Source organism: Jaculus jaculus, chromosome 13, assembly GCF_020740685.1.
Source record: "Jaculus jaculus isolate mJacJac1 chromosome 13, mJacJac1.mat.Y.cur, whole genome shotgun sequence".
In the NCBI taxonomy this organism is placed as follows: Eukaryota; Metazoa; Chordata; class Mammalia; order Rodentia; family Dipodidae; genus Jaculus; species Jaculus jaculus.
In genome coordinates, this window is record NC_059114.1 from 23080551 (window position 1) to 23094156 (window position 13606).

Sequence of the window (13606 nt, forward strand, 5' to 3'; positions counted from 1 at the left end):
CTTCTGGGTCACCATAAAAACCAGGCTCTGGGGCTGGAGAGATGGCTTACCAGTTAAGGTGTTTGCCTCCAAAGCCAGAGGATCCCGGTTCGATTCTCCAGGACCTACGTAAGCCAGATGCACAAGGGGGCACATGCAGCTGGAGGCCCTAGTGTGTACATTGTGTCTGTCTGTCTGTCTCTCTCTCCCTCTCTCTCTCTCTCTCTCAAATAAATAAAATATGTTTTAAACAAACAAACAAAAGAAAAACGGGTTCTGGTAGCTTATACCTCGTGGTGTCTGCTATATAGACACGCCTTCAGCTCACCCAGAGAACAGTAGATTTTTCATGAGATGTTGGAGAATAACTGCATTCAGATCTACAAACACCACAGTCTGTGTCACAGAGAGACTTCACCACTACAGCAGGAAAGCGTACTCTGTCAGTGAGTGAGTGTGGCTGTGTGCCACTAAACCTTTATTTATAACAGACAGTAGCTACAGATTGTCATCCCTGCTCTGCTTAAGCCTCCATTGATGAATGTTTATAGTATTGCCATCTTTTCCTATCCCAACTAATACCTCTGTGATTAACCTCATGCAGACACCGTTTCACACATGCCCCAGCCAATGTGTTGGGCCTGTTCCTGGGAGCAGAATTGTTTGCGGGGCCTGTACCTTTGTAACACAGCACATAGAGCGAAGCTGCCTTACACAGACAGTAAAACTGATCCTCCCGACAGGGGGAGAAGTCTGGTAGCAGGCCAGTGCCTTCAGATCTTGGCCAATCATATAACTACGGGGAAGATGGATCTTGCCCAGGTGTGTTATCTTGTGCCTATACCCAGCACTAGTGAGGCCGAGGCAGGAAGACCGCCACAGGTTTGAGGATAGCCTGGGCTACACAGTAAGACCCTATTTCAAAAAGCAAGAAGAGGGCTAGAGAGGTAGTTCCAAGGTTAAAGGCACTTGCTTACAAAGCCTGACAAACCTAAGTTGGTTTGTTTTTTGTTTGTTTGTTTTGGCTTTATTTATTTACTGTTTTTTTTTTGTTTTTTTGTTTTTTTTTTTTTGGTTTTTCAAGGTAGGATGTCACTTGAGCCCAGGCTGACCTGGAATTCACTATGCAGTCTCAGGGTGGCCTTGAACTCATGGCAATCCTCCTACCTCTGCCTCCTGAGTGCTGGAATTAAAGGTGTGTGCCACCACGCCTGGCTAAATTTTTTACTGACAACTTTCCCTCTCTGCCCCCACTTTCCCCTTTGAAACTCCACTCTCCATCATACCCCTCCCCCCCCAGTCAGTGTCTCTTTTATTTTGGTGTCACCATCTTTTCAAACCTAGGTTTGATTCCCCAGTACCCACATAATGCCAGATGCACAAAGCAGTGCATGCATCTGGACTTCATTTGCAGTGGCAGGAGGCCCTGGCATGCCCATTCTCATTGATTCTCCCTCTCTCTCTCTCTCTCTCTCTCTTTCTGTTTGCAAATCAATAAATAAAATTAAATAAAAAAGCTAGCCACGGCCACATGTGCCTGGAACCCCAATCCTGTGGTAGGTGGAGACAGGAGAATCACTGGGGCTCCCTGATCAGCCCAGTCTGACCAAAATAATGACAACTCCAGGTTCAGTGAGAGACTCCATCTCAAGGGAATAAGGCGGAAGAGCAACAGAGGAAGAGACTCACAAGTACCCCTCTGGTCTCTCTCTCTCTGGCTCCACAGGGCATGCATCTATGCACACACATGCACACACTATGCATACACATATCACACCCACATACCACATACTACACACACACACATACAAGATATACCATAGATTTAATTTAGCATACTGCCATGTTTATTTTTAACTGCTCAATGCCTCGGGGGTTACATTACCTGTTTCACAAAAAAAAGAGACCCTGAAAGGGAAAGGAACTTGCCCAGGGGTCTGTTACAGCCTGTAAGCTGGAGTCACCTTGGCAGACACTCCATCCAGGACACATTCTCTATGCAGTGATCCAAGAGCTGACAAACTCTTTTTTTTTTTTTTTTTTAATGAGAAAGAGAGAGAGAGAACTGGCACACCAGGGCCTCCAGCCACTGCAAATGAACTCTAGATGTGTGCTCATGTGCAAACTTCCCCACTTGTGTCACTGCGTCTGGCTTACGTGGGACCCAGAGAGTCGAACCTGAGTCCTTAGGCTCCACAGGCAAGCGCTTTACTGCTAGATTGCCTTAGCCAGGCCTGAAGTGCGGATGGCAGAACCGCCACCACCCCTGACGGTCCTTCCCGCCTACCCTGGTAAATGGGAATGTTGTCACTTTGGTGGGGGGGTCTCAAATATCATCCACAGCTGCTTCTGTCCTGACCACCCCCCTCCAGGCACAGAGTAAACATGGAATGGCCATTTCTTTATCCCCACCCCAGAGCTCTAAGATAGGGCTTCCTAGCTCCAGGCCTGGACCCCATACCAAGAAAGGGGTGCTCGGGCTGCCTCCCTGAGCTGGCGTGAGTACAGGGGTTTTGTGGCTCGCAGTTTGCACCCATGCACTCCCTTCTCCCCAGCGAGCTGAGGCAGCCCAAAGGGAGGTGGAAAGTCTCCGGGAACAGCTGGCATCCGTCAACAGCTCCGTGCGCCTGGCTTGCTGCTCCCCGCAGGGACCCAGTGGGGTAAGGAGGCCGGGCATGGGAAGGTAGGGGGCAGAGGAACTATCCAGAAGGAAGGGCTGCATCTCTTGAAAGATGAATAGCTGGGTGGCATGGCCGAGGGTCTGCTCTGCACATCCATGTGGAATCAGGAGCAGGGAGTTATTGGTCTTTGTGTGTACAGAGGACATCATGTCTCCGTTGCCAAGGGCAGTGTAGTTAAACATAACTCCTGGGACCTGTTGTGCCAGCAAGGACAACACATAGCCACCACATTATGTATACGCTATATACTTATCTCTGTGTGGGTGTGCATGCGTGCACACAGTTATACATGTGCCACGGCCCATGCGGGGAGGGTCAGAGGACAACCTAAGAGGCTCGTCCTGACCTTTCACCTTGTCTCTTGCTCACCGCTGCTCACACCAGGCTGGCTGGTCTGTGAGCTTCCACGGAGCCTCCTGTCTCTGCCACCCATCTTGCTATAGGATGACAGAATACAGGTACTTGCTGCTGTGTCCAGCTTACATGGGTGGGGTGCGTCTAAACTAAAGCTCTTACACTTACCCAGCAAGCACTTTTTCTCACTGAGCCACCTCCTCAGCTCCTCCATATGCTCTTTTTTTTTTCAAGGTAGGGGTCCCACTGTAGCCCAGGCTGACCTGGAATTCACTCTGTAGTCTCAGGGTGACCTCCAATTTATGGCGATCCTCCTACCTCTACCTCCCATGTGCTGGGATTAAAAGTGTGTGGCACCACGCCCGGCCCTCCGGATACTCTTTTGTAAGAAAAACTCTCGCATCTTCCTTTGGAGGCCCTTCATCCCTTGTCCAGGAATATCTCAGAACACAGAAGGTTGCTCCTAATGCTAGATGGCCCCGAACAAGGAATTTGAGCATCAGATGCAGTGTGGATGGAGGCCACCAGGGGGCCCTGTTGAGTGCGGGGCTTTCACTGCTTAGCATGTGCCAGAGGAGCCCTGGCTGGTGTGTCCGCTCATTCCTAGAGAACTGCAGGGTAGCAGTGTCAGCATACAGCCTTGGTTCCCAAAACCTGCAGAGGCAATTCTTGCAGGACCTCCCACCCCAGCCACACACTGCAAAGAACCCATCTTGGTCAGCAACCTGAGGTTCCTAGGCGAAATCAGGTCACCCCTGGCTAGCACCCATGAGGTCATTTCCTGCCTAAGGACTTTAGTCAGAATTCCCCCACTCTGCCCATATACCACGTCTTAGCAGTTTCCATCCCTGCTTCCCGTAAATGGGTCGGACTTCCTTCTTCATCCGTATGCCTGGGCAGTTAAGAGTCACCATACCTTATATAAAATAACTGCATGTCCATTTCAGTTTCCACCTTGAACTGGAAGTGGCTGGTATAATTTCTACCTGGCCTGACACAAAGGCCATAGTGTCCATGGTTGTCTCTCAATTTGCACACTGGCTGGTGTCTCTGTGGAGTTATCCGTGTGTGTGTGCGTGTGTGTGCATGCGCGTACACTTGTGACCTGTGGACAAGTAACTGTGTCCCTAATATCTAACTGTGCCTCAGTTGCCTCACCTGTCCTCACCTCCCTTACGCAGTTATTGGGAAGGTTGCATGGGAAGTACTTGGATGATCCTGTCTCGCAGATGTTCAGGAAATATTTGATGCTTCGACTGATACTGTGTGTCTTTGGTGGCTGTGCTCATGAGAGCACCTGGGCTCTTTGCTATTATTCCATGCATCTGGGTGTCATGGTGACATGACCCTATGGATATCTCTGTGATACCCGTGTGTGTGTGTTGATCTGTCAGGTTGACTGTCCCACACGGAGAAGAGATAACTGGAGCAGGCAAGGTCCCGCAGATGCCTCCGAGAGAGCTCACCAGCGGCTCTTAATTAACCCCCGTGGAACCTGTAAATGGCTAGGCTAATCAGCCGCAGGGAGCTCGCGGCTTTGGGAGGCAAGCTTTCCTGAGCACAACAGTGGGGCCTGATGCTAATTAATTTAATGTATTAATGGCATCCGCTTCCTGTTTTAATTGGCATTTATCTCAGGGTCGGTAATGGTGGGCTGTTTTTTGTTGTGAGGGTTTTTTTTTTTTCTTCTCTTTTTATGCTTCTTAGATTTATGTGTAGCTAAACGGAGCCTAACTTTAAGTTCCTGTACACAAGACCTGTCCCTCTTCACCCAGGACACAGGAGCCATTTCTTTCTCTTTTTCTTTTTTTTATTTGAGAGACACAGGGAAAGAGAGAATGGATATGCCGGGGTCTCCAGCCACTGCAAATGAACTCCAGACACGTACACCATCTTGTGCATCTGGCTTACGTGGGTCCTGGGGAATTGACCCTGGGTCCTTTGGCTTTATAGGCAAACACCTTAACTGCTAAGCCATCCCTCTGGTCCTGGGAGCTGTTTCTTAAAGCCCAGAGTGGCCATGAACCTGGTTTGTGACCCAAGAGAAGACATCATAATGTGGCCTGTGGTTATGTGATGCTTCTATTCTAACCATGAGGGTTGCCTGGGATGGGCTGCCCCCCTGGAGGGGAACCCAGACTAACCTAGCAACTCAGACCTTTTCTGTCTGCATGTGCCACAGAGTCTCTTACCACCATTGGAGCCATCTTCCAGCCCCACAGTCCAAACCTCTGTCAGTCACTTCCTCAGCACGTGTCCCACTGTCCAGATTTTCTCTCAGTTTTTTAAAAAAAATATTTATTTGGAGCTGGGCATGGTGGCACACACATTTAATCTCAGCACTCGGGAGGCAGAGGTAGGTGGATCACCATGAGTTCAAGGCCACCCTGGAATACAGGAAATTCCAGGTCAGCCTGGGCTAGAGTGAGATCCTATCTTGAAATAAAAAAATAAATAAAAATATTTACTTTTCTGAGAGAGAGACAGAGAATGGATGCAAAAGGGCCTCCGACTACTGCAAATGAACTCCAGATGCACACAGCCCTTTGTGCATCTTGCTTTACATGGATAGTTGGGGAATTGAACTCAGACCTCAGGTTTTGCAAGCAAGCACTTCAACTGCTGAGCCATCTCCCCAGCCCCCTTTTCCAGGTTTTATTTATTTTTTTTTACTACTATTATTCATTTGACAGAGAGAGAGGGAGAGAATGGGAGCGCCAGGGCCTCCAGCCACTGCTAACGAATTCCAGACGCATGTGTCCCTTGTGCATCTGGCTAGCATGGGTCCTGGGGAATCAAACCTGGGTCCTTAGGCTTTGCAGGCAAACGCCTTAACCGCTAAGCCATCTCTCCAGCCCCCTTTTCCAGGTTTTTGAGACAAGTTCTTGCTGTGTAGCCCAGGCTGGCCTTGAACTTGTGGTGATCCTTTTGCCTTTGCTGGGATTTCAGGTGTGTGCCACTGCATCTGGCTGTGGTTCTTTCTCTTTTTTTCTTTTGTTTTCTTGCACACATATGTGTGAACGTGTGTGCACATGTGCACATGGAAGCCAGAGGTAGATGTTGGGTGTCTTCTTCAGCTGCTCTTACTTTATTTTTTAAGGCAGAATCTCTTGCTGAGTCCAAAACCCACCATTTCTGATAGAGCAGTTAGCCAGCAAGCCCCAGGGATTCCCTGTCTCCACCTCCCCATACCTGGAATTACAGGCACCCACCACCATGTCCTGGTTTTATGTGGGTGCTGGGGGTCTGAACACAGGGCCTCATGCTTGCACAGCAAGTATTTTACCCACTGAACCATCTCCCTGGCCGCCGGTTGTTCTTTTCTAATAATGCTTTGGGGCTGGAGACACAACTCAGTGGTTAAAGGTACTTAATTACAAAGCCTGATGGCCTGGTTTCAGTTCCCCAGTACCCACGCAAAGCCAGATGCCAAAAGTGATGCATGCATCTGGAGTTTGTTTACAACAGCAGGAGGCCCATTCATTTATTCTGTCTCTCTCTCTCTCCCTCTCTCTCTCTAGCTCACTCTCTCTTCCTCTCTCAAATAAATATTTAAATTATATATATAGAACATGGTGGCACACACCTTCAGTACCAGCACTCAGGAGGCAGAGGTAGGAGGATGGCCATGAGTTCAAGGATACCCTGAGACTACATAGTGAATTCCACATTATCCTGGGCTCTAGAGAAAGACCCTACCTTCGAAAAAACAAAACACGCACACACACAAAAAAAAAAAAAGTCTTAGGGCTGAAGGGATGGCTGAGTGGTTAAGGCATTTGCCTGCAAAGCCAAAGGACCCGGGTTCAATTTCCCAGGACCCACATTAGCCAGACGCACAAGGGGGCACACGCGTCTGGAGTTCGTTTGCAGTGGCTGGAGGCCCTGGCGCGTCCATTCTCTCTCTCTCTCTCCCTCTTTCTCTGTCAAATAAATGAGTAAATAAAAATAAAATACTTGTAGCCATGAAAACGGAGATGACTTTTAAAAAAAAAGACTCAAGTAAATGTTTTGACTGCAGTGTAGCTACATAAAGAGAAATACATGGCATAATGAATTGGTTCTCACAAATGGGGCACTGCATCCTGCTTGGGAGCCAGGATGGCGGACCCTGGCTCTGTCCCCCTACAGCCCCTCAGAGCTCCTCTCTCCCCAGGAGAAGGTGAGCTTCACACTGTGCTCCGGGCCCCGGCTGGAGGCAGCACTGGCCTCCAAGGACAGGGAGATCCTCCGGCTGCTCAAGGATGCACAGCAGCTGCGACACTCGCTGCAAGAGCTGGAGGAGGTCTCTGCCAACCAGATCGCCGACCTGGAGCGGCAGCTGGCTGCCAAGTCCGAGGCCATAGAGGCAGGTCCCTGGTGGCAGGTGGCCCATGGTGGGGAGGCAGCTTCGGAGCACGTGGCCAGCTTCACGGTGCTGTTTGTCTTCTAGAAGCTAGAAGAGAAGCTGCAGGCCCAGGCTGACTATGAAGAAATTAAGACAGAACTGAGGTACAGTGCACTGCAGGGCTGGAGCAAAACTTCCCCCTCACAGCTGCCCTCCATAGTCCCTTGTCTCCTCGAATGACACCTGGCACGTGCCTGTGATCCCAGCACTCAGGAGGCTGAGGCAGGAGGAACACACGTTGGATGCTAGCCTCAACTATATAGCAAGACCCTGCCACAAAACAAAACCAACTGGCCCTTTCCATCCAGAGCGACCCATGAAGGACACACGAGGTAGCCATTCTGTCATGGTATTAACACTGAGAGCTCACCCACGAGCCAGCTAAGCACAGACTGGGAAAGGGGGTGATGTCACCAGACCCAGCTGCCACTAGAAAACCCTTGACATCAGGCCTACAGTTGCCACAAGTCAACAATATGCAGTTGACCCTTGGTGTCCACTTGGAATGCCAAGGCCAGACTCCCGGAGTGCACAGGTCCTTCATGTAAGTGGCATTGTATTCTGTAGAACCAAGGCACATTCCCCAGAGACTCTGTCCTGTCTGTTCCCTGTGATTTCTAACACAGTGCCCATGCATCACTTTGTATGGAGTCTGTGGCATGTGGCATTCAGTCTGAGGCAAATACAAAAAAAAAAAAAAAAAAAAAAGCCTTTTGGAAGTTTCTGGAAAAAATTTTTAAAATATTTTTCATTCCTGGTTTAATAAGATCATAATGTGGAAGGTGGGCTGCATGTACTTAAGTTACTTGTGTAGCATGCAAGAGACCCTGGATTCCATCCCCAGCACCACAAAGGAGAGGAGAGAGAGAGCGCTTGGGTAATGGCACATACCTATAATCCCAGCACTTGAGAGGTGGAGGCAGAAGAATGAGTTCAAGGTCATCTTCAATTGTGCAGTGAGTTCACTGGGCTGAGGAGATTGCTCAATGGTCAAAGGCAGTTTCTTAAATAGTGAGTTCAAGGCCAGTCTGAACTATCAAAAATAATAATAAACACCAGGTATGGTGGCACACACTTTTGAATCCCAGCATATGGGAGGCAGAGATAGGAGGATCTCCATGAGTTCAAGGCCACCCTGAGACTACATAGTGAATTCCAGGTTAGCCTGGGCTAGAGCAAGACCCTACCTCAAAAAACCAAACAAAAGAAAGAAAACAGACTCCATAAATAAATAAAACAGAAAAGAAACAAGTAGAGTGTGGGCTTGAGGCCCAGGAGCCCCCCAGGTAGCATGCCCACATGGGCAGAGCCTGTTGCATGGCCTCTCCTCCAGCCAGGGCCTGCTGACCCCAGGCCCCTTCGCTTTCTCCGGCAGCATCCTGAGAGCCATGAAGCTGGCCTCCAGCACCTGCAACCTCCCACAGGTACATGTCCTTGCCGCCATCCCTGTCCCCAAAGGCTGCTATCCCTGAGCCTACACCTACCACACCTTCTCAGCCCTGCTTCCCATCTCCTCAGGGCCTGGCCAAGTCCGACGACCCCCTGCTCATGGCAAAGGAGGCCTTCTTCCCCACGCAGAAGTTTCTTCTGGAAAAGCCGGCACTTCTGGCCAGCCCTGGTAGGGTATGAAGGACACACTGAGGCACTATGGGGCTGAGGGCCACACAGAGATTCCTGAGCCCCTGGCCGACTCCACACCCCAGGGCCACTGCCGTCCATGTAACAGGAGAACCCAGAGACAGGGGTGTTGACTGAGCCCCCGCTGTGTGCCTCTTGCAAGGGGTATTCACCCGTATTCAAGGTCACACAACTCAGTCCCAAAGCCTTCCAAGACTTCACAGGGACAGGGAAAGGTATCCATGTCGCATCTCATAACTGACCACTGGGCAATGGCCCACAGTCATTGTTTGTCTGCTAACATTGCCTTCTCCCACAATTCACCAGCCTTTTGCCTACCTCTAAGACCATGTTATCTCACCTACAAAATGGGGGCGGTAGTAGGGGTCCTTGGTGCTGGGCAGGCTAAGTGAGGAAGATCTGGGAAGCCAGGACACCTGTGGGTAATGGTGAGGCTTAATTCCTTACCTTCAGTGACATGGGGGACCCATAGCAGGTGCTAGGGTACTGTCCCCCATGGCAGCAGTCAGCTCCCAAAGCTGGCACTTGAAGGGGCCCCAAGGACTCCGGATTTGAGAATGGAGGGGGAAGTACGGGCACGTATGACCGCTGAGGCCTATAGCCTTTCTCTCCCACCCCTGTCCCTACCCCCTCTTCGTCTCTCCTCCCTTCCTCCTTTCCTCTGAGTTTGTCTCTCTATGTCTGTGTCCCTCTGTCCTTCATTATCTCTCCCTCCTTCCTTTTCTTTCCTCCCCCATGACGTCTCCGCCTCCCTCTCTCCTTGTCTCGCTTATCTCTGCAACTCCCTCTGCCCCCGTTGCCACCCTCCTCTGTCCATCTGTGCGTCCCTCCCGGCGTTCTAGAGGAAGACCCCTCAGAGGACGACTCCATCAAGGCCTCACTGGGCACAGAGCCCCCCTACCCATCTCCTCAACAGCTCCCGCCTCCGCCAGGGCCCGAAGACCCACTGTCCCCGAGTCCTGGGCAGCCCTTGCTGGGCCCCAGCCTGGCACCCGAAGGCCCACGGACTTTCTCACTGTCCCCTTTCCCCAGCCTGGCATCGGGGGAGAGGCTGGCTGGGGACACACTGCTACCCAAGCACATGATGGGCCCAGCTGTCTTCAAGGGGGAGGCAGGCGGCCTGCTGGCCTTTCCACCAGCCTTCTATGGTGGCACCAAGCCCCCCACGGCCCCTGCCACCCCAGCACCTGGCTCAGAGCCTCCTGGGGCCCCTGAGGCTGCAGACGGGGCCGGGGCAGAGGAGGAGCAGCTGGACACGGCCGAGATCGCCTTCCAGGTGAAGGAACAGCTGTTGAAGCACAACATCGGCCAGCGCGTGTTCGGCCACTACGTGCTGGGGCTGTCGCAGGGCTCAGTGAGTGAGATCCTGGCCCGGCCCAAGCCCTGGCGCAAGCTCACCGTGAAGGGCAAGGAACCTTTCATCAAGATGAGGCAGTTCCTGTCAGACGAGCAGAACGTGCTGGCCCTCAGGACCATCCAGGTGCGGCAGCGAGGTGAGCAGCTGGGGACAGAGCCCAGCCCTGGGGCAGGTGGCTCTTTCACTCTGCACCTCAGTTTCCCCCCTCTATAAAAGAAGGAAACACAGTCTTGCTCCCTCCTTCCCCAGACAACCATGGCCTTCCTGCCCCAGCCCTCCCAGGGCAGCTCAGCCTGGGCCCTGAGCATGTGCTTCAGTTTCCCCATTTGTCATCCTTCTGGGGAAGGTCTAAATGATCCTAGAGCCCTGACCACAGCACCTGGCACAGCCTAATAGCTCAAGAACGGGTTGTCTTCACCATCGTCTCTGTCATCATGGTTTCTTAGCCAGTCACAGGGCCATCCACCACTTCACCCCCTGCCTGCACCCCACAACCAACATCTTCTTGCCTCCCCAGGCAGCATCACCCCAAGAATTCGTACACCAGAGACAGGCTCCGATGATGCCATCAAGAATATCCTGGAACAGGCCAAGAAGGAGATCGAGTCTCAGAAGGGGGGTGAGTTTGGCCTCAGCCAGCGGCAACGCCTGAGCCACCCAGGGTTGCTCTCAGCAGGAGGTGAGGCCTTGTCCACCCCTGCCTACCCCAGAGGGATCTCAAGCCAGTCCAAACTGCCAGGACCCAGAAAAATTTTTTCTAGAACACAAACATGGTCCTGGCACTGCTAAGATCTCCGCGTGACTCTTCTGTCCTTCTGGTAAAATCTCAACTCCTCAGTGAGATGTCTAGGCCCGACAGTCTACTTCACCTCCTCCAGGAAGCCCCCAAGCTCATCCAGATGGATTGGTCGCTGCCCCTTCACCATTCCCCTGTCATGACCTAACGGACTCAGGTTGGCCAGGAATTCTGGCTCTGCTGTTTGTTAACTGTGTGACTTTGCATAAGTTCCTTAGCCCCTCTGTCTCCATTTTCCCATCTTTTTTTAAAATACTTTATTTTATTTGAGATTGAGAGCGAAAAGGCAGATAGAGAAAGAGAATGAACACACTAGGACCTCTAGCCACTGCAAACAAACTCCAGATGCATGCACCACCTTGTGCATCTGGCTTATGTGGGTACTGGGGAACTGAACCTGGGTTCTGAGGCTTCACAGGCAAACACCTTAACTGCTGAGCCATCTCTCCAGCCCCATTCTCCCATCTTTAAGTGAAGTCAGTCCTCACAAGCCTGCTGTGTGTCTGTCCCAGGCTTGTGAGGACTGACTTCGTTACAGTCAAGATCATCTTTCTTATTGGGTGTGGTGGCAGAGGTAGGAGGATCACCGTGACTTCAAGGCCACCCTGAGACTACACAGTAAATTCCAGGTCAGCCTGGGTTAGAGCAAGACACTACCTCTAAAGCCCCCCCACCCCCCCAAAAAAAAAATATATATATATATATATAAATATATATATATATATATATATATATATATATATATATATACCCATACTATTGTCAATGGCTCTGCCTACGTGTCTGTCCTGTCCGTGGTATGGGGTCTTCTTGCAGCCAGGACCGGGTTGTAGGGGCACATCAACCCAGCACAGTATAGACCTTGACCTAGAGCCAGGATGCTCAGCTCCCAGCTCCCTTCTCCAGTGTGTGGCATCTTCTGCCCTCTAGTGGCTGCTATTACTCCTGCTCAACTTCGGCCTGGGTTGCCAAAGTCCTGAGAGCTGAGATGCGTCCCCATGGCTGCCCTCCTGCCAGCTCCCTCCCTGGGAGGGACAATAGAAGAGAGAACAGTGTGTCACCTGTCTCCTGAGCCCTATGCTGTATACCTGAAGCACGCCGTTTTTCTTCTTACTCAGCTCTGGCTGGTCATACAGTAGACATTCCTTAAGCTCTCCCTGCGTGCTGGACACGAGCCATGAGATCAGTTACACAGATAGACCCCGGGCTCCTGACCCCACCACAGTGCTTCCTCTGGGAATCAGAAACAGACACAGTGAAACATTCGTCACAAGCAGGCAGCTGGTGGTCTGGGACCTCTGAAAAGGCAAAAGGCCAAGCCACAGGACACCTCTACATTCCCCAAAGGTGAATGCCACGGAGCGAGCGGAGGGCACGAGCAGTCCCCAGAAAAGAAAGGCATGTGGCCGGCTGGCTACCAGCCGGGGAGCTCTGCTTCAGGGACTCAAAAGAAATACACCGCACAAGAGTAGGGAGTTATATACAAGTGAAAACAACCAAGCGCCCCGCAGAGGAGCGCTGGGCACATAAACCAGATAATGTCCCTCCAGTGGCCTGGGCAGCCATTAGTGATGGAGTTCGCTTTGTCCCATCGGCATGTTGTGTCGGTACTGGAGGTGGAGCCCAGAGCCGTCCACACACCAGACAAGCACTGTGGGGCTTTTTGTTGTTCTGTTTTGTTTTCCTTTCTGAAGTACGGTCTCACTTTAGCTCAGGCTGACCTCAAACTCATAGTGATCCTTCTACCTCTGCCTCCTGAGTACTGGGATTAAGGGTGTGCGCCACCACGCCCGGCAGAGCACTCATGTTTTTATCTTGATCTTGAGACTCAGGTAGGCCTAAGACTTGCAGACCTCCTGCCTCTGCCTCCTGAGTAGCTGGGGTGACAGGCTTGTGCCACCAGACCCAGCTTAAAGAGGAAGAGCTTTTAATGATAGGAAAAATAGGTCATGTTAGTAACTCTCTTGGGCACAAAGCAGGTTGTGTTTCCACACAGTGGCCTTGCTCACAGGATGTGTGTCATGTAGAAAACAGACTACAAGGAAATACTTCCCACGATGGCTTCTGGGAGAAACTGCTAGCATTTATTTTCGTCCTCAGTCCTTGTCTTTCTGTGGTATTCCATGTTTTCCACATTAGCATCTGTGACCTTTCCTGGAGTGAGTGATCTGTTTTAAAATTTAGGTGAAAATCACATAACATACAATTAAGTGTTGGGCTGGAGAGATGGCTTAGCGGTTAAGCGCTTGCCTGTGAAGCCTAAGGACCCTGGTTCGAGGCTCGGTTCTCCAGGTCCCATGTTTGCGAGATGCACAAGGGGGCGCACATGTCTGGAGTTCGTTTGCAGTGGCTGGAAGCCCTGGCATGCCCATTCTCTCTCTCTCCCTCTATCTGTCTTTCTCTCTGTGTCTGTC

At 51.2% G+C, this 13606-nt stretch overlaps 1 protein-coding gene across 1 annotated transcript in view; it reads left to right on the forward strand.

Annotated features, from left to right (window-relative positions):
- Cux2 (cut like homeobox 2) overlaps positions 1-13606 on the forward strand; it is a 275735-nt gene that overhangs the window by 244849 nt on the left and 17280 nt on the right. Inside the window, exons 10-16 of the mRNA XM_045132651.1 lie at positions 2535-2639; positions 7171-7362; positions 7447-7505; positions 8777-8825; positions 8920-9019; positions 9882-10532; positions 10914-11015. Coding sequence (XP_044988586.1) covers positions 2535-2639; positions 7171-7362; positions 7447-7505; positions 8777-8825; positions 8920-9019; positions 9882-10532; positions 10914-11015 — 1258 coding nt within the window. The remainder of the gene's footprint in view (positions 1-2534; positions 2640-7170; positions 7363-7446; positions 7506-8776; positions 8826-8919; positions 9020-9881; positions 10533-10913; positions 11016-13606) is intronic.